The sequence below is a fragment of the Perognathus longimembris genome, chromosome 11 (genome assembly GCF_023159225.1).
Source record: "Perognathus longimembris pacificus isolate PPM17 chromosome 11, ASM2315922v1, whole genome shotgun sequence".
Classification (NCBI taxonomy): Eukaryota; Metazoa; Chordata; class Mammalia; order Rodentia; family Heteromyidae; genus Perognathus; species Perognathus longimembris.
In genome coordinates this window covers 3,511,834-3,535,830 of record NC_063171.1, presented here as the reverse complement: position 1 = coordinate 3,535,830, position 23,997 = coordinate 3,511,834, and the positions used below count along the sequence as shown (strand labels likewise).

General features: G+C 39.4%; 1 protein-coding gene and 1 pseudogene across 1 annotated transcript; both read left to right on the top strand.

The window, feature by feature from the left end:
• The first annotated feature begins 398 nt into the window (after positions 1-398).
• LOC125359777 (olfactory receptor 2T29-like) lies at positions 399-1,352 on the top strand. Its single transcript, XM_048357663.1, has one exon. The coding sequence runs from the start codon at positions 405-407 to the stop codon at positions 1,350-1,352; it is 948 nt and encodes a 315-aa protein (XP_048213620.1). The 5' UTR covers positions 399-404.
• A 9,180-nt stretch (positions 1,353-10,532) lies between these two features.
• Positions 10,533-23,103, top strand: LOC125359776 (annotated as a pseudogene).
• Positions 23,104-23,997: the final 894 nt, after the last annotated feature.

Sequence of the window (23,997 nt, the reverse complement as noted above, 5' to 3'; positions counted from 1 at the left end):
TCTGCCACTTGACCACAGCGCCACTTCTGGCCATTTTCTGTATATGTGGTGCTGGGGAATCGAACCCAGGGCCTCACGTATATGAGGCAGGCACTCTTGCCACTAGGCCATATCCCCAGCCCCAGATAAAGAATATTAAACATCCTCATCAAAGTTCATGATCTTCAACTGCAGGAACTTTGCTAGGAATCACAACCGTTTTGACCACAGATGTGAATGAATATGGTTTTATAAGTTGTTATATTTCAGGTGATCTATACACATAAAGGCTACAGGCACATGGACCCCTCGGACTTCCAGTCTGGTTAATACATGAACATATGGGATGTTCACTGTGCAGATGACACAGAGGATAGCACTGTGCTAATTCCAAAGCTCACATGTGAAACTAAATAAATATCACCATGTGGATGGACAACCACACAGCACAGTCAGATTTCATCCTGGTGGGACTCTTCAGTCAATCCCAACACCCAGCTCTGCTCTGTGTGGTCATTTCTGGGGTTTTCCTGATGGCCTTATGTGGAAATGCTGTCCTCATCATTGTGATACACACTGACATCCACCTCCACACCCCCATGTACTATTTCATCAGCCAGTTGTCCCTCATGGACATGATGTACATTACAGTCACTGTGCCCAAGATGCTCATGGACCAGATAACTGGAATGAATAGAATCTCAGTTTCTGAATGTGGAATACAGATGTTCCTGTATTTGACACTTGTGGGTGCAGAGTTTTTTCTCCTGGCTGCCATGTCTTATGACCGCTATGTGGCCATCTGCCATCCACTCCGTTATCCTGTCCTCTTGAACCATAAGATTTGTCTCCTCCTGGCATCTGGTTGCTGGTTTCTGGGATCTGTGGATGGCTTCATGCTCACTCCAATCACTATGACCTTCCCATTCTGCAAATCCAGAGAGATTCATCACTTCTTCTGTGAAGTTCCTGCTGTACTGAAGCTCTCCTGCTCAGACACCTCTCTCTATGAGACACTCATGTACCTGTGCTGTGTCCTCATGCTCCTCATCCCTATAATGGTCATTTCAAGCTCCTATTCATTCATCCTCCTCACTGTTCACAGGATGAAGTCAGCAGAGGGCAGGAAGAAGGCCCTAGCCACCTGTTCTTCCCATATGACAGTGGTCATTCTCTTCTATGGTGCTGCCATATATACCTACATGCTCCCCAGCTCCTACCACACCCCTGAGAAGGACATGGTGGTGTCAGTCTTCTACACCATACTCACACCTGTGTTAAACCCTTTGATCTATAGTCTTAGGAATAGGAATGTCACTAGGGCTCTGAAGAAAACATTCACAGTGAGACCTATTTTTCTAGAAACAAAGTAGGGTATTCTAGTATGAATGGTTTCTTTTCCTTCTCTCCAAAGCCTGCTGTTTATAGTCATGTGCTAATAATACTCATACTTTCAAATAATGGTTTAAATACCTTGCAAAGTTTGTTAATTTTAAACTCTTTTTCAAAATCTTTACTCAATTACATTGTATTAGTTTTCTTAAGTTGTTTTCTAATTCTATGAAAATTTTATGTTTTAGAAAATATATAATGAAATATTTGGGGAAATGGTGACAAGGTGTTCAACTGGTAAAATATGAGCAATAGAGCAAAAGGATTAGAGTAATGACAATAGCTCTTTCTCTATAAAAGCTATTGCATATATGAATTAGGGAATGGTAGGGGAACACCAAAATGGTGAGACAGGATAAAAGGTGAACTAATGCAACAAACATACTCACAAGACAATATGTTGGAAATAAACTGAACAACTCAGGAGCGGTGGAGTGGGATTGGGCAGGCGAGAAAGTGGCAGAAAAATGAAGGAGGAGGTAACAAGTTTGACAAGCAATATACTCACTACCTTACATATGTAACTGTAATCCCTCTGTACATCACCATGACAATAAAATCATTTTTTTAAAAAGGTCATAAGAACTAATTTTACTACTGATTTTCATGATAATTATTTACAATTTGGAATTACAAATAAAGAGTTTAATATCAGGTTCTTGCTCTGAGTTTTCCCTTTATGTATGACAGTGGCATGAGTCAACACCTTAGAAAGTCTATGCTTCAGTTTATTACTGAGTTCACTTTGTTGTTTGTCCCTGTTCACTCAACACTATTTTTCTCTGTAAGGCTACTTCATCTACCTTGTTAAAATAAAGTTTGGGGACATAGATCAAAAGTTGCAGAGCACTTGTCAATCAAGGACAAAGCTCCCATTTCAATTGTAGTTTTGAAAAAAATAGTGTTTTGTAATGTAGCCAGCAATATTTTAAAAACTATTTGATTATGAAAACTACATGGAAAAATATCAATCAATATTACTGGCCAGGAAGATAAAGAGTTCCACCTGGATTTACAAAATATAAACAAAAGCAATTTCATTGTTCTATTCTAAGTAGTAGCATATTATATTTAGATTAAGTATAGTTACAGTCTTGGAGGAGGACAAAAATGGATGCAATACTGATCCCTACTTGTTTTTCTTCTGACACTGAGGAAACAAATGAAATATCCTTGTAATTGTCACTGCATTACTGCCCCTACTGCATGCTACAAAGAAATGTTTAAAAGTCCACAACCTTGTATCACTATGGTTTTGTGAACAAAACCACCCAGTCTGGAATGCAAGACATTATCAAGATACCATTTTGCTCTGGTTCCACATGGACAGGTAGAACAAAATCTGTCTAAAATCACACCAAGATCCTTTGGTGGCTTGACAATCCAAGATTAAAATGGGGATTGTGGGGAAAGAATTCATCCTGACTGGAAGAATATTTTGAGACACTTCCCCACATGTGTTAGCATCTGAGATGAGACTGCAAGTATGTAGTTTATGTAGGAAAGCCATTGGAGGCAATTAGACATTGTCTCCTGCATTTGTTAAACACGTGCTTTCTTCTGCATTATAATAAAACTAAAGTAAGATGAAGTTCCAAGCAAAATTCAATGAATCTAATGCATATTTTTAAATTCAGAATCTACAAAATATTAAAGTAAAAGCAAGTACAATTTCTGTTATGCACGCATCTCACAGTTACTGTCTTGAGAATAAACATTTATATATTCATTTTAAAAACTATCAATAAAATAATGTGGAAAGGATATAATTGCATGTTCATTTAACAAAAGCAGTAATGAGAGATAGATAAGTAGACACATTAAAAATTCACGTGTGCACTTAAGAAGACATAAGGAGGTTGAAACACATCCCAAGATCATGGGTTGGCAGAAGTGGTGTTGGAAACTATAGCTATCATCAAATACAGACCTAACACTCAAGGTAGCTCCATGAAAATGGAAGTAGAGAACCTGAGAGGATCATGAAGGGGGTAGAGATAAGAAGAGTATGTGCAGTGGTGAAAGATTGCACATATAAACTGACATCTTGAAACCATTTTGTAAAACTATATACTTTTGTTTATTTTGTTTTTGCTAGTCCTGGGCCTTAAACTCAGGGCCTGAACACTGTCCCTGGCTTCTTTTTGCTCAACGCAAGCACTCTGCCAATTGAGCCACAGTGCCACTTCTGGCTATTTTCTATATATGTGGTGCTGAGAAATTGAACCCAGGGCTTCATGTATACGAGGCAAGCACTCTTGCCACTAGGCCATATCCCAAGCCCATAAAGATACTTTTTTTAAAGTTTTTATTATCAAACTGCTGTACAGAGAGGTTACAGTTTCATACGTTAGGCATTGGATACATTTCTTGTACTGTTTGTTACCTTGTCCCTCATACCCCCCTCCCTCCTCCCCCTTACCATTTCCCCCCCTGAGGTGTTCAGTTAACTTACACCAAACAGTTTTGTAAGTATTTCTTTTGTAGTTGTTTGTCTTTTTTTTACCCTGTGTCTCTCAATTTTGGTATTCCCTTTCAATTTCCTAGTTCTAATACCAGTATACACAGTTTCTAATATACTCAGATAAGATTACAGAGATAGTATAGATACAATCACAGGAAGGTGATACAAGAACATCATCAATAGTAGAAGCTACAGATACACATGGGATGTTGAAAGTAGTTACAACTGTGATATAACAATCATTTCCATAACATGGAGTTCATTTCACTTAGCATCATCTTATATCATCATAAGGGTATAGCTATTGGGCTCTTGTGATCCTCTGCTGTGACTTGCCTAAACTTGTGCTAATTATTCCCAATAAGGGAGACCATAGAGTCCATGTTTCTTTGGGTCTGGCTCACTTCACTTAGTATAATTTTTTCCAAGTCCTTCCATTTCCTTACAAATGGGGCAATGTCATTCTTTCTGACTGAGGCATAAAATTCCATTGTGTATATGTACCACATTTTCCTGATCCATTCGTCTACGGAGGGGCATCTGGGTTGGTTCCAGATTCTCGCTATGACAAATTGTGCTGCAATGAACGATGTTGTGCTGGTGGCTTTACTGTGATTTTGTTTGTGGTTTTTTGGATAGATACCCAAAAGTGGGGTTGCTGGGTCATAGGGGAGTTCTACATTTAGCCTTCTGAGGAATCTCCATACTGCTTGCCAGAGTGGCTGAACCAGTTTACATTCCCACCAACAATGAAGTAGGGTTCCCTTTTGGCCACATCCCCTCCAACAATTGTTATTGTTAGTTTTCTTGATATAGGACATTCTTACTGGGGTGAGATGGAATCTCAATGTTGTTTTGATTTGCATTTCTTTTATGGCCAGTGATGTAGAGCACTTTTTCATATGCCTCTTGGCCATTCTCATTTCCTCATCAGAGAAGTCTCTTTGTAAGTCTTTAGCTCACTTGATGAGCGGGCTATTGGTTCTTTGCAGTTTTGTTTTGGAGGAAGGTAATTTTTTTAGTTCTGCATATATTTTAGATATGAGGCCTTTGTCCGTTGAATGGCTGGTAAAGATCTTCTCCCAGTCTGTGGGCTTTCTGTTTATCTTGCGAGCTATGTCCTTTGCCGTGCAGAAGCTGTGCAGTTTGATGCAGTCACATTTGTCCAACCTTTCTTTGATTTGTAGCCTTTCTGGGTCTTTGTTAAGGAAGTTCCGTTCTGCGCCAAGGAGCCCAAGTGTTTCTCCTACTCCTTCCTTTAGTGTTTTCAGGGTGTCTGTTTTGATTTCGAGGTCTTTAATCCATTTGGAATTGATTTTGGTGCAGGGTGATATATAAGGATCTAGTTTTCGTTTGTTGCATGTGTTGAGCCAGTTTTTCCAGCACAATTTGTTAAAAAGGCTATCTTTCTTCCAAACTATTGTTTTAGCCCCTTTATCAAAGATTAAGTAGGCGTAGTTCTGTGGGTTCATTCCCAGGTCTTCAATTCTGTTCCATTGGTCTTCAGGCCTGTTCCGGTGCTAATACCAACCTGTTTTTATTACTATAGCTTTATAATACAACTTGAAGTTGGTTATTGTAATTCCTCCAGCACTGTTCTTTCTGCTTAGGATTGTTTTTGCTATTCTAGGTCTTTTATTGTTCCATATGAATTTCTGGATTGCTTCCTCTATTTCATCAAAAAATGGTGTTGGGATATTAATGGGTATTGCATTGAATTTGTCGATAGCCTTTGGCAATATTGCCATTTTGATTATATTAATCCTCCCAATCCAGGAGCATGGGAGGTTTTTCCATTTCCTTAGTTCTGACTTAATTTCATTTTTCAAGGTTTTAAAGTTCTCCTCAAAGAGGTCTTTCACTTCTTTGGTTAGGGTTATTCCTAGGTATTTTATGTTTTGGGGGGCTATTGCAAAGGGAGTTGCTTTCCTGATATCAGCCTCGGTCTTCGGGTCATTAGCATAGAGAAAGGCCGTTGATTTTTGAAGGTTTATTTTATATCCTTCAACTTTGCCAAAGTTTTGGATCAGCTCTAGTAGCTCGGGAGTAGAGTCGATGGGGTTCAGTCGAGCTTGTCTGAAATCAGGATGGCTACCCCTGCCATTTTGGTAGGTGCATTTGCTTGGAAGATCTTGCTCCATCCTTTCATTCGGACCCTGTTTTTGTCCCTTGGTGTTAGATGGGTCTCTTGAAGACAACAGATAGCAATTTTTTGTTTATGGATCCACTCTGTCAGTCTGCTCCTCTTTATCAGAGCATTTATACCATTTATATTCAAAGAGATCATGGATAGGTGTGGTTTTTTTCCCTTCCATTTTCCTGTTAGGCTGTGTTTCCTCTGCCTTTTTCTTGTCTTTATTGAGCTGCTCTTCCTGTTGTGTTCTGGCCATTGTGGTTTCTTTCTGTTTCTGTCTGACGGTCCTGAACGGTTTCTGTTGGGTGGGGTTCCCCTCTTAGAATTAGCTCTAAGGCTGGATTTTGCTCACATATTCCTTTAGTTCCTCTTTGCTATGAAAATATCTGTCTTTTCCCTCAAAAGTAAATTCTAATTTTGCTGGGTGTCTAATTCTGGGTTGTCAGTTGTTGGCCTGGAGGACTGGGATTGTGTTCTTCTAGGCTCTTAGTGCATTGTAAGTTTGTGTGGAGAGGTCTGCTGTGATTCTGTGGTAATATAGTTCTTTCTTTCTTTCTTTTTTTTTTTTTTGACTGCATTCAGAATATGCTCCTTATTGTTGAAATCTGAGGACTTTATTTTAATGTGTTTGGGGGTGGTTCTTCTAGGGTCCGGTCTGCAAGGTGTTCTATATGCTTCTGTTATTTGGGTGAGGTTTTTCCCTTTTGAGGTTGCGGACATTCTCTGTAATAATTCTACTGAATATGTGTTGTATACCTCTGCTCTGGTACTCCTCTCCTTCATCTATTATGATTATATGCAGATTGTATCTCTTCTCCCTGTCCACTATCTCCTGGATTAGTTTGCCCTGGAGTTTGACAGTTTCTTGGAGTGCAGTAATCTTCTGGTCCTTATCAGCTGAATCATCATCCAAAAGAGAGACTCAAGATTCAAGATGATCAATTCTTTGTGATGTGGCTTTGAGTGTGGTTTGCATTGAGGCAAGTGAGCTGTTTATGGTTGCCAGATCAGCTCTCATTATGGTTATTTCTTCTTTTAATGATTTGTGTTTTGAATCTATTTTTTCATGCATTTCGTTTCTCAGGATGTTAATGTCTTCTTTAACGGAGGAATAGACTGTATCTATTTTTGCTTCCATTTCTTTCTTGAGTTCCTGAAGATCCTTCAAGAATTCCATTCTAAATTCCTGGAATTGTTTTCTGAATTCATTCCTGACGCTTTCGATCATTTCTGCTACCTTAGCCTCAGTTTTTTTTTTTTTTTTAATCTCTATCTCCTCTTCAGTCATACTGCTTTTTGGAGGTGGCGAGTTGGGTTGACCTTTCATGAAATTTGTAATATTTCTTTGTGATTTACGCATTTGTAGTGAAGCAGTTATGTATTGCTTCCTGCACTTCCTTTCGGGGGCCTCTAGGTGGCAGCCTTGTCTTGGCTTTGTGCTGGTTCCCGTTGGTCTGCCAGGGGGGAATTGTTTGTATCCTGGCTCTGGGTTTGAGTTCGGCTGTTGAACCTTATGGGTGAGCATGACCGTCTCAGTTGTTGCCAAGGCAGTTACCCTCACTGCAGTTAGGGATGGGTAGGTTCTGTGGCTTTCTCTGCAGGACCTTGCTCTGCCGCTGTCCTGTGCTGACCGTTGTGGGCCCCTGTTGTGGGTTCGCAGTTTGCTGATTCAGCATGGTGTGGTGACTTTTCTCTTCTTTGATTCTTTCCCTGCTATTTTCTGTGGGTCAAGAGAGCTTGCCTCTCAGATTGAGTGTTGCTGCTGAGGGGAAGCTCACCCACCTATGTGGAGTGCACCTATCAGAGCGGGCGATGCCACTGAAGGACAGCTTGCTCACCTGTACACTCCTGCAGGGGAGTGAGTGCAGGACCCTCCTGCTGGAAGGCTAGAATGCTGACCCATGTGGGCCCTCTGGGAGGCACTTGTGTGTGAGCGCTTGTGCTTCTTTTGGGGGGCGCGCTGCCCCGGATTGTTGGAGGGTGCTTGTGCCCTCTCACAAATCTACTGTGGGGTCAGTATGCGTGGTCCCCAGCAGGTTCAAGAGTCTGGGTGTTGGTTGGTGCCCACAGACTCTCTGTGCCTCCGCTGTGAGAGGGGCGTGTGCTCGTGCCCAGGTGACCCTGCTGGGCTGGTATTGCACACCAGCAAGCCTGCGACTGTTGTTCAAAAAGTCCACGCAGACCAGGGGGGCCTCAACTGGAGGTCAAATGCCCGCCAGCCCTGGGTCCCTGCTGGGAGGACTGGTGCAGGCAGATTCAGGCTCCCCAGGTGGGGTTTTGGGGGATGCTGGCCTAAGGTGTATCCCCAGCCACTTTGTTGGGTGCTGTCCTCCCGCTGCTAGCTCCTGTGTTCTCCCAGAAGCTGTAGGGTCCTAGAGCTGCCAGATATAGGGCCTTTTGTTCCCTCAGGGCAGGGAGTGGGAGGGAGAGATCTCTAGTTTCTTTGTCCCCTTGTGATGAGCTCTAAGTCAGGTTTTGGGTCTCTGCCAAAACTGATCTCCCATTTGGGGGTGGGGATAGGGGCAATGGGGAACTTACTGGTCCTGGATTGTGTGTGTGTCACGCACTGCTGTGGGATTTTCCGAGCTGGGGTGTGGTGATCATTTGGCGGTGGTGGTGGTGGCGGCCCCAGATCTCCACATCCACAGCACCCGGTTCTCTCGCTGTTGTATGGTCCCAGCTGTTTGGTCCCACACCGCTGGTCTCATGCTGCCATCTGGCTCGGCCCAGTCTGCACAGTTTGGGGTCCAGTCTGTGCAGTTTGGGGCCCATGGAGCTCCTGCTGTCTGGTCTCTGTACTCACGGTGGGACTTTTCTGCTGTTGCTTCTGTGGTCGCTGATGATCTGCGGTCCTGTTCGCTGGTGCCGGGGCTGCTTTCTCAGCCTGGCCCTGTTCGGGCTGGGGTTGGGGGGTACCCTGAGATTTTCTGGCTCTGTGTAGATTATAGGCTTTTCTTTCTTTGTTCTCTTTCATTTCCTGTGTTTCTCTGTTTGTTCTGGTTGTTGGGTTTGCCGGTCTCTTGATGGGGCATTGGGTGTTGGAGTTCCCAGCTCACTATTTGCTATTTGGCTGAAGTGAGTTGGGATGCCTCCCTATTGTGACGGCACCATCTTCCTCCCCAACCCTGTATCTTGTATATGCATTTATCTGATTTGGAGAATGGAAGGGGAATAACAAAATGGTAAGACAAAGGTCAAAGGGTGAACCAATGCTACAATGATACTCACAAGACACTATGTTGGAAATTAACTTTAAAACTTGAGTGGAGGGAGTTGAGGGTAGGGAAAGTGGGAGAAAAATGAGGGAGGAGGTAACACTACTCAAAAAGAAGTGCACTCTTTACCTTATTTATGTAACCGTAACTCCTCCAATACAACACATTCAAATATTTTTTAAAATAAAATAAAATAAAAGATGATTAAGAAAAATGTCATATTGGGCTTGGAATATGGCCTAGTGATAAAGTGCTCTTATACATGAAGCCCTGGGTTCAATTTCTCAGCACCATATATATAGAAAAAGCCAGAAGTGAAGTGGGATTGTGGCTCAAGTGGTAGAGTCCTAGCCTTGAGCAAAAAGAAGCCAGGGACAGTGCTCAGGCCCTGAGTTCAAGCCCCAGGACTGGCAAAATACAAAACAAAACAAAGAAAATGTCATATTGTCAAGAACAATATACAAAGCCAATGTAATACTAATGTTATTTTTCATAGAGATGGAGAAAAGAATCGAGAATTTCATATGGAAACAGAGAAAGACCCAAGTAGCCAAAGTAATCTAAGCAAAAACAAGCAATATCAGAAGTATCAAAATTTGAAACTTCAAACGTACTAGAATAATAGTAACAAAAATAGCATAGTATTGCCACCCCCACTATACACACACCTAAAGGCCAATCAAATACACTAGAAGTCCCAGGAATGTATCCACAGACCAATACCCATATGACAAAGGAGATGAAAAAGAAAAAACACCACCATATTTCAAAAAATCTATGCTGGGATAAAAGGCACCTTCTTCAACAAATAGTACTGAGAAAACTAGAAATCCCTATGCAATGGATTGAAACAGATTCCTTTCTGTTACTCTACACTAATACTTATTCAAAATGGATTATATACTAATTCAAAGACCTCAACGTAAGACTTGAAACTACTACAGGAAATGGTGTAGGAGAAACAATAAGAACTTCCTGAATAACAGAATTTATTTTAGAGGCTCAGTATAGAGGAGAGAGAATTGGCAAATAGGATTGCACTAAGCTAAAAAGCTTCCACATGGTGAAGGATTTAGTCCCTAAGCTACTAAGATAGCCTACAGAATGGCCTTTGCAAACTACACATTTGACAAGGGTTCAAGCTGAACCCTAATACAAAAAGAGTTTAAAAAACTGAATGCACAAAAAAATCAATAACCCAACTAACAAAGTGGCAAAAGAGCTAAACATGTACTACTTCTCAGAAGAGGTAAAGATAGCCAATAAATACAGTAAGAAATTCTCAACATTCCTGGCTATAATAAAAATACAAATCAAAACACTGAGATTACATCTCTCTCCAGACAAAATGGTTAACATTAAGAAGATAGGTAGGTACCAGTGGCTCTTGCCTGTAATCCTAGCTATTCAGAAGGCTGAGATCTGAGGATAGTGGTTTGAGCCCAGCTAGGGCATGAAGGTACACAAGACTGTTATCTCCATTGAACTATCAATAAAATCTGGAAGTAGAACTGGGCTCAAGTGATAGAGCCCTAGCCTTGAGCAAGAAGAAGCTCAGAGACAGCACCCAGGCCTAGAGCTGTAAGGAGTCAACAGCAAAGTTCATCCTGACATCTGGTTATGTTGTTATCTTAAGGAATGTGTAAGGATATGGCTTACTTGAAAGACAGCACTAATCGGAGATGTTTTACTATGTCCACAAGAGTCTGTTTTATGTTAACCATTCAACCTTATCTTGTCTTTACTGCCACCTGGTATTGCCGACTTCAAAGCTTTCTTGTTTTCTTGAACTTTAGTAACCCTATGCTATTCCCTGGTTTCTGAACTGCATATAAGCTGGAAGTTAAGAATAAACGGGGCTGCAGTCTTGAGCTGCAGACCTCCCGACCCCATCTTTTGTCTTTTGTCTCTTGTCTTGTATCTTTCTTTTTCTTTATCCTTTCCCCCTCAATCAGGATTCCCTCTTGTTGCCGGCTGGCTTTGGCACAGAGCTCAAGACAAAGGACTGCCCACCCAACCCCGATATAAGAAAAGAATATAAAGTGCAAATGCTGGCAAGGATGTAAAAGGAAAAGGAACTCACAAGCACTCAGTGGAAATGTAAATGAGTGCAACTATGGAAATTCCTCAAAAAAAACAACCATAAAACAACAACACTAAAAGATCTGTGCTATGATACAGCAGTACCTTGGACATTTATACCTTGGACTTATCCCAAAGATTGTAAATCAGGAAACAACAAAGGCACCTGGACACCCATGTTCTTCAGCATTATTCATGATTGTCAAGTTATGTAAATAGTCAAGATGACCTACAACTGATAAATAGATCAAGAAAATATGTGTCATATGACACATATAGTATACATAGTATATTACACATATATTATAGAGAGACAAAGGACATTTTTTTCTCTCATATCGGAATTAGACTTAAAATATAATCATATATGAAAGCACATACAGGGTCTTATGTATACATGAATAATCAAACTTATTCGTTTTCAACTGTGTGTTCTCATGGTATAACACCTTTTAGCAATTCACAGCATAACAAACTGCATAACAGGAAGCTGAGACATTTTGACTGAGGAAGGTAGATGTATAGGAGATAGGGCAAATGAATGGAGATTTGGAACTGGGAGGGCACAAATATAGACTTAACACTCAATGTACCCATGTATAAATGGAACTTCAAAGGTTGAAGGATGGGTGGGCTTGAGATAGGAAGGGTGTGGAATGATGGAAGAAATGACGCTGATCAATATGCACTGTACACATAAATTGAAATGCTAAGCAAATCTTTTAGGACAATTATTTAAAGATTAAAAAATAAACATGAAAAGGTAAGGTGTTTAAGGATATTAGTAACCAAGAGAGACAAGTTAAATTATGTACCTATCCCATTGCCTAAGATGGGAAAGCACACAAAATTCAGTGCTAGTGCAAGTGAAGTTCAATGCACAGCATTAAACAGCACTTAAATAGAATTATTTGTGGGTTACAAATTCTAGATCATCACACACCACAAAGTAATACACCTCATACACTTACACTTACACTCATAGAGTGATTTTTATTTTAGCTGAATCCATAATGAAATTTGAGCAGAGAATACTTATGCACTATTAACAAAATATGGCATTTGTTACAATTATTTTGATTAACATCATACAACAGGTTTCATAATATAAAAACACTATATTTTTTCAAGCTGAAATTGATTATGTGTGTGTGCTGGGGCTTGGTCTTGAACTCAGGGCCTTGTGCTCTCCTCTAGCTTTTTGCTCACAGATGGCTCTGTCACTTGAGCCACACATCCACTTCTGGCATTTTTCTGGTTAATGGTGTATTGCAGTCCCTCCAATTTGTCTGCCAGCACTGGCTTCAGCTCTCAATCCTCAGATCTCACCCTTCTGGGCAGTACAAATACAGGTGTGAGCCACCAGCGCCTAGCTCAAGTTGAAATCAATTTAGTGCAAGAGATTGGTGACAAGCAAAGATATGACCTATAAGTAAGGTCACTCAGAAACATGGAGCTAAATCATCTCTGGAGCTGTCTGTAGGTGCCCTCCTGCTGGGATGGAGGAACCCCACACTCTAGGGGGGCTGCACCATACCCACACCACTGCAATATTCTTTATGGAGCTAGATGGAGCCAAAACTCAATTGGTCTTCTGTTGCCTACAGCTGCTGAAGCTGCCAGAGACCCCGAGCAAAGAAAGGAAGACTTGATTTCCTTCCTCTTCCCATCCTCCAGGGTCTCCCCACCTCAGAAACTATCCTCCCAGCTTTATAGGAATCCAGGTGGCAAAGGAATCAAGACAATCCAGCTTCAGGCCAAAGCTCAGAAAGTCAAAGCAAGTTGGAACTCAGGAAAGCCCAACAGAGAAGACTGAACAAAAGGATATGGTAAAAATACTCCCATGTAATGGAAGATTGGGCAACATGTTTCAGATCTGTATGTGAGAGCAGTTCACAGGCTTTCAAGCATGAGTTTGTTCTGGGTAGTTACATTATAAATTGTTTTTTTTTTCTTTTTCCTCTGAATTTTTTGAGAGAGAGTCTTGCTTTTTTTCTCTGGAACTCACTGTGTCATCCACATTCTTCATGCCTCAAGTTCCTGAAGCTAAAAGTACAGGTTTACCCACAATGTCCAGTTATTATAAGTGACTAAAAATTTTTCAAAAACGTTTTACATTCTCACAGTTTTCTGTAATTTTTCTACCAGAATTCAAAATATAATAGGACGCCTTAAAATTAAATATATCACTAACTCAGTATATATTACAAGTGGATAGAAAAAAAGAGAAATCTCATAAGGAAGGAAAATGATAAAAATGTAAAGAATATGGCCTCCTCCAGGTATCAGTGGCTCATGTCTGGAATTCTAGCTACACAGAGATCCAAGGATTGAGTACCCAAGCCAGCCCAGGCAGGAAAGTCTGTGAGACTCTAATCTCCAATTAATCACCAAAAAAGCCAGATGCAGAGCTGTGGCACAAGCCGTAGAGTGCTACTCTTAAGCAAAAAGAGCTCAGAGACAGTTTCCAGGCCCTAGAGTGTGTGCGCACACACAAAGAACATGGCCTCAGTTTTACTCATACCACATCACTGGTTTGTGAGGCTGAGTTTTAGAAAACAGTTGAATTTGTGTCAGATTCTACATGTGTGAAACATAATAATATCTCATGAAAGTTGCTACAACATTGAGTGAAGACTGCTATACTTTCATACATGTATAAACAGAATTATAAAACTGATTAAATTATAAATCAATAAGTTAGAGTCTAATAAGTGATGTGTATATAAACTAAGACATATCCCAGTGAAACCTTGTACAATTCATATACGCTAATTAAAGCAGATATACATATGTATATGGGATATATTTTTTAAAGTGATTACTGTACATTAGCCAATTCTTATATTTCATGGATGAGATTTTATTGTTAATGGTTAGATTTGACACTATTATTAAGATTGGTTCAGATTTCAAGGTTAACAAAAACTGACATAAACAAAGAACCTGATGGAAATGTCTACTAGCTTCTTTAGCTCTCTTACATTGTTCTTGAGTAGCCCAGCAGGGATTTATCAAAAACTTTAACCCAATCACCTGACTCACAGAGCAAAGCCACGGATGACATCACTCTCCTCTTGTTCTTATACATGGAACTCTGACCCATGCCATCAGTCCATGTGGAGCACCATGCGATTGTGAAATCTGCCAGAGAGAAACTGCACTACACAGCAAAGGAGTAATGGCTGTTCTCCTCTCGTTGGTCTTATTTTGAAACATTCTATTAGATCTGTATAGTATTTCTTGTTTTCTCTACCATCAATTTTTCCCTAAAGAAACTAAATTTTTGTTGTTTAAACTTTCAAATAGCATTTATTCGCTGCCACATGTTAAGACCTAGGTTTTGAGTTCCAATTACTATGAGCAAAAGAACATGCATTGTTCTGTTTTTTATGCTCCAGTAATGATGCATTAGCTTCCCTAAGACTGATTTTGCAAAGGGTAAGTGATAGAGACTGAAATTTTGCAAAGGGAAAGTGACAAAGACTGAAATGTTGCAAAGGGAAACTGATTTTTCTTCATACTGAAGCAACTTGTATGTGTGTGTGTGTGTGTGTGTGAGAGAGAGAGAGAGAGAGAGTGAGAGAGAGAGAGAGACAGAGAGAGAGAGAGGGAGAGAGAGAGTCATGGGGTTTGAGCTAAGGGTCTAGACGCTGTCCCTGAGCTCTTTTGCCCAAGGCTAGTGCTCTACCATTTTGAGCCACAACTCCACTTCCCGTTTTTCTGAGGGTTACTTGGAGATAAGAATCTCACAGACTTTCCTGCCCCAGCTGGCTGTGGATGGCAATCTTCAGATCTCAGCCTCCAGAGTAGCTAGGATTACAGGCCTGAGCCACCATTGCCTGACTGAGGTGAATATTGAGGGTTGCAATACTGCAAGCAACAAATGTTATCCATCATTCATGTATTTCCTGATGCAATAGACAGTCGGTGGGCTATTAATCCACACTGTAGACAATAAGGGAAATCGAGTTTTCAAGAAAACAGAGACACTGCACTTCTCCCTTTCTTACACATAAGCCATCTTTCAGGCTATTTATTCAGTAGTAGGCAGACAACCTAGAACCAGTGTTTTTAATCTGTAAAAGTTCCTCTTGGTGAAAATGAAATGTAGTAAACCATTGAAACAACTCTCACGATGCTGAAGTCAATTTTTGGTTTGTTATTGTGCAGGCCAACCCCATGTATAGTACATTGCTGCCTGGCCCACCTCGTGTCCTAGATGAACTATTTTGAGTGACTTTATGACAGTGACTCTCATTTACCAAAGTGTGTAGAGATGTCCCTGACCTAACTCCCCCATCTCACTTGCCTGCTTCTCTTCATTCCTCAGGAAGCATCTTCAACATCTTTTCTTCCCATGTGCTGGTCACTATTCTGTTCCTTGTTCCCACTTGGTCCACTAATACCAGTGTAGTTAGCAGAAGCATTTTGTAATTTTTTGGGAAGTTTAAGACTTTTTAAAAACATGCTAGTTTCTATTTGTCTGCCACTTACCCATGTGCCTCTGTGCCTTAATGTTTGTATGTGTGTCCATATAACATTTATCCATTCAAGTATCCACTTATCTCATACCCACCTACCTATGTTCTAAAATAACCTATAATCTGGCATCAGTCTGTCTCCACCCTCTGTAATGTCTCTGAGTTTTGAACCTCTCTAGTAAGGCATCAAATATCTTGTAGCATTGTTAAGCCATTAGCATCTCAGAATATGAAACTGTTAATCACCTGATATCAAAACTGAAGTTATTACAAGAGTATAAAAGGTATTTGACATGTGCTTTTTTTTCTGAACCATTCTTTCATTGTTACCACTGCTGAAGTATTCCAAAAAAGAGGATACATTTTTTTTTCTCCTGACTAAGGCTATGAAAAATTTAACATTTCTCATGTCTCACTGAAAGGTGAACAAAGTATCGATTTTTCTCTTTATGAAAGAATGTATAGGATACAATTATAATTCTATTCCCAAGAGCCAGGTATTTTTGAGGCTATTGCTCTTTTTCATTTTGTAGCTATCTAAAAATTCTACTTTAAATCACATTTATGTAATATTTTTCCCTGAATAGTAACCTCCTTGAATGCAGTCACCTCTCATGCCCTTGATTTGTTCCCCTATTAACATGGAGGCAGTCTGTGGGCATCAACACAGAGGAGAAAATTGTCCACTGGAGGCCCAGACATCTGCATTTTGTTCACTTTTCCATTCTGCTCCTCAGTGTGTAAGAAATTGATTGTGGCAGTTAACAAGCAGATGTTTGTGGAAATCACCAAACCCTTGACTGGTAAATAGCATTTCTTGGGCTGGAAATATGGCCTAATGGCAAGAGTACTTGCCTCGTATGCATGAAGCCTTGGGTTCGATTCCCCAGCTCCACATATGCAGAAAACGGCCAGAAGTGGCACTGTGGCTCAAGTGGCAGGGTGCTAGCCTTGAGCAAAAGGAAGTCAGGGACAGTGCTCTGGCCCTTAGTCCAAGGCCTAGGACTGGCAAAAAAAAAAAAAAAAAAAAAAGAAAAGAAAAGAAAGCAGTTTTTGTCTCATCCAAGTCCTTCCTCCCTGACATTTAGTGCCAATTGTAGAACCTTTAAGAGCAGGAACATAGAGGGGCATATGCTAGACAAAAAGAAAAAAAGAACTGCAAGAAAGGATATTCCACAAAATTTTGTTTGAGGCTAAATGAGTAAATGTTTAATCCTTATATTTACACATTCATATGGATTTGTATCTATAAATGGATACGTTTTAAATAGTTTACATAAATTCAGTGTACATAAAGCACATACAGAAAATTTCATATCACAATTTTTATGTTCAAGCATGATGTATGCTTATTCATTTATAAAACATCACCAATATTACTTGGAAAACTTTTTGTCAAATGTATATAGAGGTACTAAGACCAGAGGACTACAGTAGCTTATTTCACAGTTCAGTTATCTTTTTTTTTTCTTTTCTTTTTCTTGGCCAGCCCTGGAGCTTGCCTCAGGGCCTGAGCACGATCTCTGGCTTCTTTTTGCTCAAGGTTAGCACTCTGCCACTTGAGCCATAGCGCCACCTCTGACCATTTTCTATATATGTGGTGCTGGGGAATCGAACCCAGGGCTTCATGTATACGAGGCAAGCACTCTTGCCACTAAGCCATATTCCCAGCCCCGAGTTCAGTTATCTTACAACCATCTCTAATATGCTTCTTTAGGATTCTCACTTTATACTTTAACTCTTACTTTACAAAGTAATAAATTTCTTTTATATTTTATTCTCAGATATATATGCAGTGAACCTTGCCATATTTACCTACATCACCCTGTTTTTGTTCCTTCTCTAGATCTACATTTTGCATATTCATGATATTCAGCTTTTTGACTCAGCCTTATTTAACTTAGTATCCTGATCACTAGTTTTAACATTTTCTTGAAAATTACAAAATTTCATTCTCTTCTTTGTTTAAAACTACAGACATGCATACAATTATGAAGGGATAAATTAATTTATTCATTCATTGATTCATCTGTTATTGAGTACCTACTCTCACTCCATATCTTTGCCATTATTATACATTTTGCCATAATAAATTCAGATATGTAGATGTATCTCATCTGTGATGATTTTATTATTGTAAGTAAATGGCCAGTAGTGCTGCTACATTGTATGAGATTTTCTCTTCCTTCACAATCTCATCAGAATTTGCTCTTGTTTGTTTCCTAGAGTGTAGTCATTCTGACTCAGGTGAGATGGAAACTGAGCAAGGTTTTTGTATGTGTATCCAGTACTGGGGCTTAAACTTGAGGCTGAGGTACTATCCCTTAGCTTTTCCTCTCAAGGTTAGCACTCTATCACTTGAATACAAGTTCTACTTAAGGCTTTTTCTGGTTAATTAGAGATAAGAGACTCATGGACTTGCCTATCCAAGCTGGCTTTGAACCCAAATCCTCAAATCTCAGTCTCCCATGTAGCTAGTGAGCCACTAGAGCCTGGTAAGCTCATCAACTTTTGATTTATATTTCCTTCTTTTTTTTTTGCCATTCCTGGCACTTGAACTCAGGTCCTGGGCACTGTCCCTGAGCCTCACCATGCTCAAGGCTAGTGCTCTACCACTTGAGCCACAGTGCCATCTCCAGGCCTTTTCTGTTTATGTGGTACTGAAGAATTGAACTCAGGGCTTCATGCATGCTAGGCAACACTCTACCACTAAGCCACATTCCCAGCCCTGATTTATATTTTTTAACAGCTAAACATTTTGAAGATTTTTCTCATACTTACTGGCCAATTGTCCTTCTTTCAAAAACTATCTATTAGTGAAGTTGTCTATTTGTCTATTCCACTATTTGTTCTTGTGTTATATACTTTTGAATTGTCAGAAATTTCATGAATTTTATTATCTTTGGATGCAGTTATTAAAGACTCAGGCTTTTGGAGGAGCTATTTCACCTGCTTTTCATATTTCTTGTGTCTAGTTTGTGATTTGTTCATCCATTGAGATGGATTCAAATGCAGATTTGGGGAGGAAATGAGTATGTGGTAAAAGCCTGCATCTGGTGCCAGGATCCTAATTACCAAAGAAGACAAAATAGTCAACAATAATAAAACTATAAATCAAAAGCATATCCTTTTTTATTCAGAAGGAGATATTGGTTATTAAACCCAGATCTTATACTTGTTGGATAGTTAGTATAATTTTGCCTAATTCCTCAGACTGCTCTAGTTTTAACATTTTGGAAAGATAGAGTTTTGTTATCTTTGTGTGGGCTTTCCTCATATTCATGACCCTCATGTTTCTACCTGCCAAGAAGCTGATATTATAGGAAAGAAGGACTCAAATATTTAAAGGATGAACTTGGGGTTTAAAATTTATTAAGGTTAATAATTCAGTAATAAAAAGAAGGAATGGACAAAGAAAAGGTGTAAGAGAAAGGTACATGGGATATAGATACAAGAAATCTTTTAAATGGTGAATGAGAATATGATAAAAATATGTATAGTGAAAGAACAAAATAGTCAATAGCAATCACCATTACAATAAGCCTACCAGCTAGTGCAACTTTCTTTTTCTGTATTGAGAGGAAATAATAGTTATTATTTTTTATTTAGTAGTTATTTTTAAAAATTTATTGCACAGGTGGTGAACAAGGAGGTTAGTTACATAAGTAAGGTAATGAGTACATTTCTTTTTAAACATTGTTACTCCCTCCTTCATTTTCTCCTGCTTAACCCTTCTCCCTCCTCTCCTTCCTCCCAAGCTGTAAAGTTCATATCTAACATAGTGTCTACTGAGTATCATTGTTGCATTTGTTCATCCTTTGTCCTGCTATTTCTGTGATTCCCTTCCCTCCCATGGATTAGGTAAGCTTATATACAAGATAAAGGGTACAGAAAACTAAAATAGAAATAACTGCATACATGACATAATAAGAACCTCTTGTTTCCAGTTCATGGAGTTCATTTTGCACTTAGCCATTAGATTATTGTGATCCCCTGCTAAGAATATTATGATGCAAAGCTGGTCTGATATATGTAAGTCAATTAATGTAATCAATAGGAGCAAAGTTAAGAACCACGTGATCTCAATAGGCACAGAAAAAGCATTTGACAAGAAACAACACTCTTATGATGAAAACTATGAACAAACTAGGAATCCATGGAACATTCTTCAATATAATAAAGGCTATATATGACAAACCTATAGTTAGCATTATACTTAATAGTGAAAAATTAAATCCATTTCCTCTAAGGAGACAAGGATGTCCACTCTCTCCACTTCTCTTCAATATAGTAGTAGAATTCCTAGCTAGAGCAATAAGGCAAGAGGCAAACAAAAGGGGATACAAATAGGGAAAGAAGAAATTAAACTCTCCCTCTTTTCAGATGACATGAGCCTGTATTTAAAGAACCCCATAGACTCCACTCCCAAATTACTTGAGTGGATTCGAAACTTTTGCAAAGTAGAGGTATAAGATGAATCCATAAAAATCAATGGCTTTTCTGTATGTCAACAATGAGAAGAGCAAGGCAGAAATTAGGAAAGCATCTTTACAAGAACAAGTTAGATCTCTCTCCCCAGGCTCTTCTTGCACTTTACTTTGCAGCTTTCATGTATAATCCATTTGCCATGCCAAGTAATTAAGATCTGTTGTAAGATGTCATGTCCTGCCTTCCCTGCTAGTGTGGGTTCTTGTTATTGGTTATGTAGGAGCTTCCTTGGATTCCTCCCACCAGTTCATCCTTGGATACACACATTACCCCTGTTGTAGAATGGACACCACCCCACCTGTGCAGGTTTGGTATGGAGAATTCCCAAGCTAACTCCGTTATCCACCAAATCCTCATGCTTTTTGGTACTATACGAAGCAGTCAAAGCAAGGGCCTCAGTAGTGGCTTGGGGAGGCACAGGGTACTCAGATTTGGGACTGCCCTAGCTTCACCAATCATCTACTTGAGCATTCCAGATTGTATTTGCAGACTCTTGGTGTGTCTCCTTTAAACATAGTTCAGAGTCATTTCCTTTGTTGAGCTCCTTTCAGGGATCCACTGAAGGAAGGTGTTTGGGGTAATTGTTTCTTTGGTAATCAGAGAAGGTACAGAAAGTTTTGGAGATACAGAAATACTTAAAATTGAGGTCTTCTGTTCCCATAGCTGACATGCTTGATTGAGTTATATCCCGGGATAACTTCTCTCCATTTTCAGAGCAAGTAAGCTGGGAAGTGCCAGGTATTCCAAATGTCTGCTCACTGTGTAGTCTGTACACCTCCCATCTTAAATTTTAATTTCATAAAGTGTCAGTTAGTATACATCTGCAAATCCTCTTCATGCTTGCCTTTTTATTTGCTTTCTTCTTCTTATAGCACTATTGGGAGATTTTCTGTCTCTCACTTCATTTTGCTTGTTGTGCTATGCCACATTTTGTTGCTTGTAAAAATTGAAAGGTCAATGTTTCCATTTTTAATTGAGGTTTCTATGTACTTGCCTTTCTGAAACATTTGACTCTCTCTAAGGCAAAAACTGATGATTTTATTTCAAAGGTACATAAACATAGTATGTTAATGTTGAAGCTTTCTTAGTGGCCTAGATAAGACTCGTGGAAATCACCAAATGGAGGGTCAACCACACAACACAGTCAGATTTCATCCTGGTTGGGACTCTTAAGTCAATCCAAACATCCATTTCTATTATTTATGGCAATTGTTGTGGATTTCCTGGTAGCTTTCTCTGCAAATGCTGTGCTCATCATTATGATACACACTGACATCCACCTCCACACCCCCATGTACTATTTCATCAGCCAGTTGTCCTCATGGACATGATGTACATTATGGTCACTGTACCCAAGATGCTCATGGACCAGATAACTGGAATGAATAAAATCTCAGTTTCTGAATGTGGAATACAGATGTTCCTGTATTTGACACTTGTGGGTACAGTTTTTTCTCCTGGCTGCCATGTCTTATGACCGCTATGTGGCCATCTGCCATCCACTCCGTTACCCTGTCCTCTTTCTGTTTGTTTGTTTTGTTTTTTAAAATTTTTATTTTCAAACTGACGTACACAGAGGTTACACTTTCATATGTTAGGCATTGGATACATTTCTTGTACTGTTTGTTACCTCCTCCCTCATTCCCCCCTCCCCCTCCCCCTTTCCCTTTCCTCCCATGAGTTGTTCAGTTGATTTACACCAAACAATTTAACAAGTATTGCTTTTGTAGTCATTTTTCTTTTTATCCTTGTCTCTCGATTTTGGTATTCCCTTTCAGTTTCCTAGTTGTAATACTAGTATATATGTTTTCCAATGTACTCAGATAATATACAGTGATAGTGCAGGTACAACCACAGGAAGGGGATAGCCTAAACCTGTGCTAATGATTCCCTATGAGGGAGACCATAGAGTCCATGTTTCTTTGGGTTTGGCTCACTTCATTTAGTCTAATTTTTTCCAAGTCCTTCCATTTCCTTACGAATGGGGCAATGTCATTATTTCTGATAGAGGAATAAAATTCCATTGTGTATATGTACCACATTTTCCTGATTCATTTGTCTACTGAGGGGCATCTGGGTTGGTTCCATTTTTTTTTTGTTAAATGTTTATTGTCAAACAGGTACAGAGAGGTTACACTTTCATACGTTAGGCATTGGATACATTTCTTGCATTTCTTGTGCTATTCGTTACCTCGTCCCTCATTCCCCCCTCCCCCTCCCCCTTTCCCTTTCCCTTTCCCCTCCATTAGTTGTTCAGTTCATTTATACCAAACAGTTTTGCAAGTATTGCTTTTGTAGTCATTTGTCTTTTTTTACCCTGTGTCTCTCGATTTTGGTATTCACCCTTTCCTCTTGAACCATAAGATTTGTCTCCTCCTGGCATCTGGCTGCTGGTTTCTGGGATCTGTGGATGGCTTCATGCTCACTCCAATCACTATGACCTTTCCATTCTGCAAATCCAGAGAGACCCATCACTTCTTCTGTGAGGTTCCTGCTGTACTGAAGCTCTCCTGCTCAGACACCTCTCTCTATGAGACACTCATGTACCTGTGCTGTGTTCTCATGCTCCTCATCTCTATAATGGTCATTTCAAGTTCCTATTCATTCATCCTCCTCACTGTTCACAGGATGAAGTCAGCAGAGGGCAGGAAGAAGGCCCTAGCCACCTGTTCTTCCCATATGACAGTGGTCATTCTCTTCTATGGTGCTGCCATATATATCTACATGCTCCCCAGCTCTTACCACACCCCTGAGAAGGACACCTGTGTTAAACCCTTTGATCTATAGTCTTAGGAATAGGAATGTTGTACGGCTCTGAAGAAAATATTTACAGTGAGACCTTTATTTCAAGAAACAATAAAGTAGGGTATTCTAGTATGTATGAATGGTTTCTTTTCCTTCTCTCCACAGTCTTCTGTTCACGATCTTTTGCCAACATTATTCCTCAGACTTCAGGAATTGTTTCACTGTACTGCAAAGTTCTTGTATTATAAAATCTTTTTCCAAAGTCCTCACAAAGTTGCATTGTATTGATATTATAGTTCCTAATGCTAATAATTGCTCTCTAATACTCGACAATAAGATCATATTGCTAGAAATCCATAATGAGATATTGGAAAAAATAGTACAGAGATGTTCAACTAATAAGAAAGTATTCTGAGTGACACAGAAAAATGATTAGGAGTGTTAACAGTGGTTGAATCTTTAGAAAGTATTATGGGCATTAATTCTACCTTTTATTTTGATGTAAATTTCCAAAGAAATTGAAATTACAAAGAAATAAAGAGTTAAATATTAGATTTTGGTTCCACTTTCTGCTTTAAACATATAGTAATACAACCTAAACCACTTAGATACTGTTTTCTTCAATATGCATATTCTTACTGAGACCAATCACTTGTTTGCCTGTGTATTCAAGAGTAAAGTTTTTTGATTGATTCCAAATGTGAAGACAGCTAAAAATCACCATTATCCTGTAAAGCATGCACGTACAAGATCATATGAGGGAATTTAAGAATATTTTAATCCTGGGTGAAGGGATAATATAGTAATATTCCTCTACATGAGGTGCCAGCCTATAAACAAAATATGAAGTACATACCTTGTACAACTCAACAAATTAAGAATCTCATAAACTCAACCATTTATTTGTTCGTCACATATCTTCTACTATATTATAGCAAAATTCATGTATAGAGATGAAAATGTTAATAAAACAAGTTCTTACTCCAAAGTAATTTGAACTGTAGGTACAGTTGT

Coding starts and splice junctions, on each gene's coding strand:
- LOC125359777 (XM_048357663.1), top strand. CDS start 405: ATGTGGATGGACAACCACACAGCACAGTCAGATTTCATCCTGGTGGGA.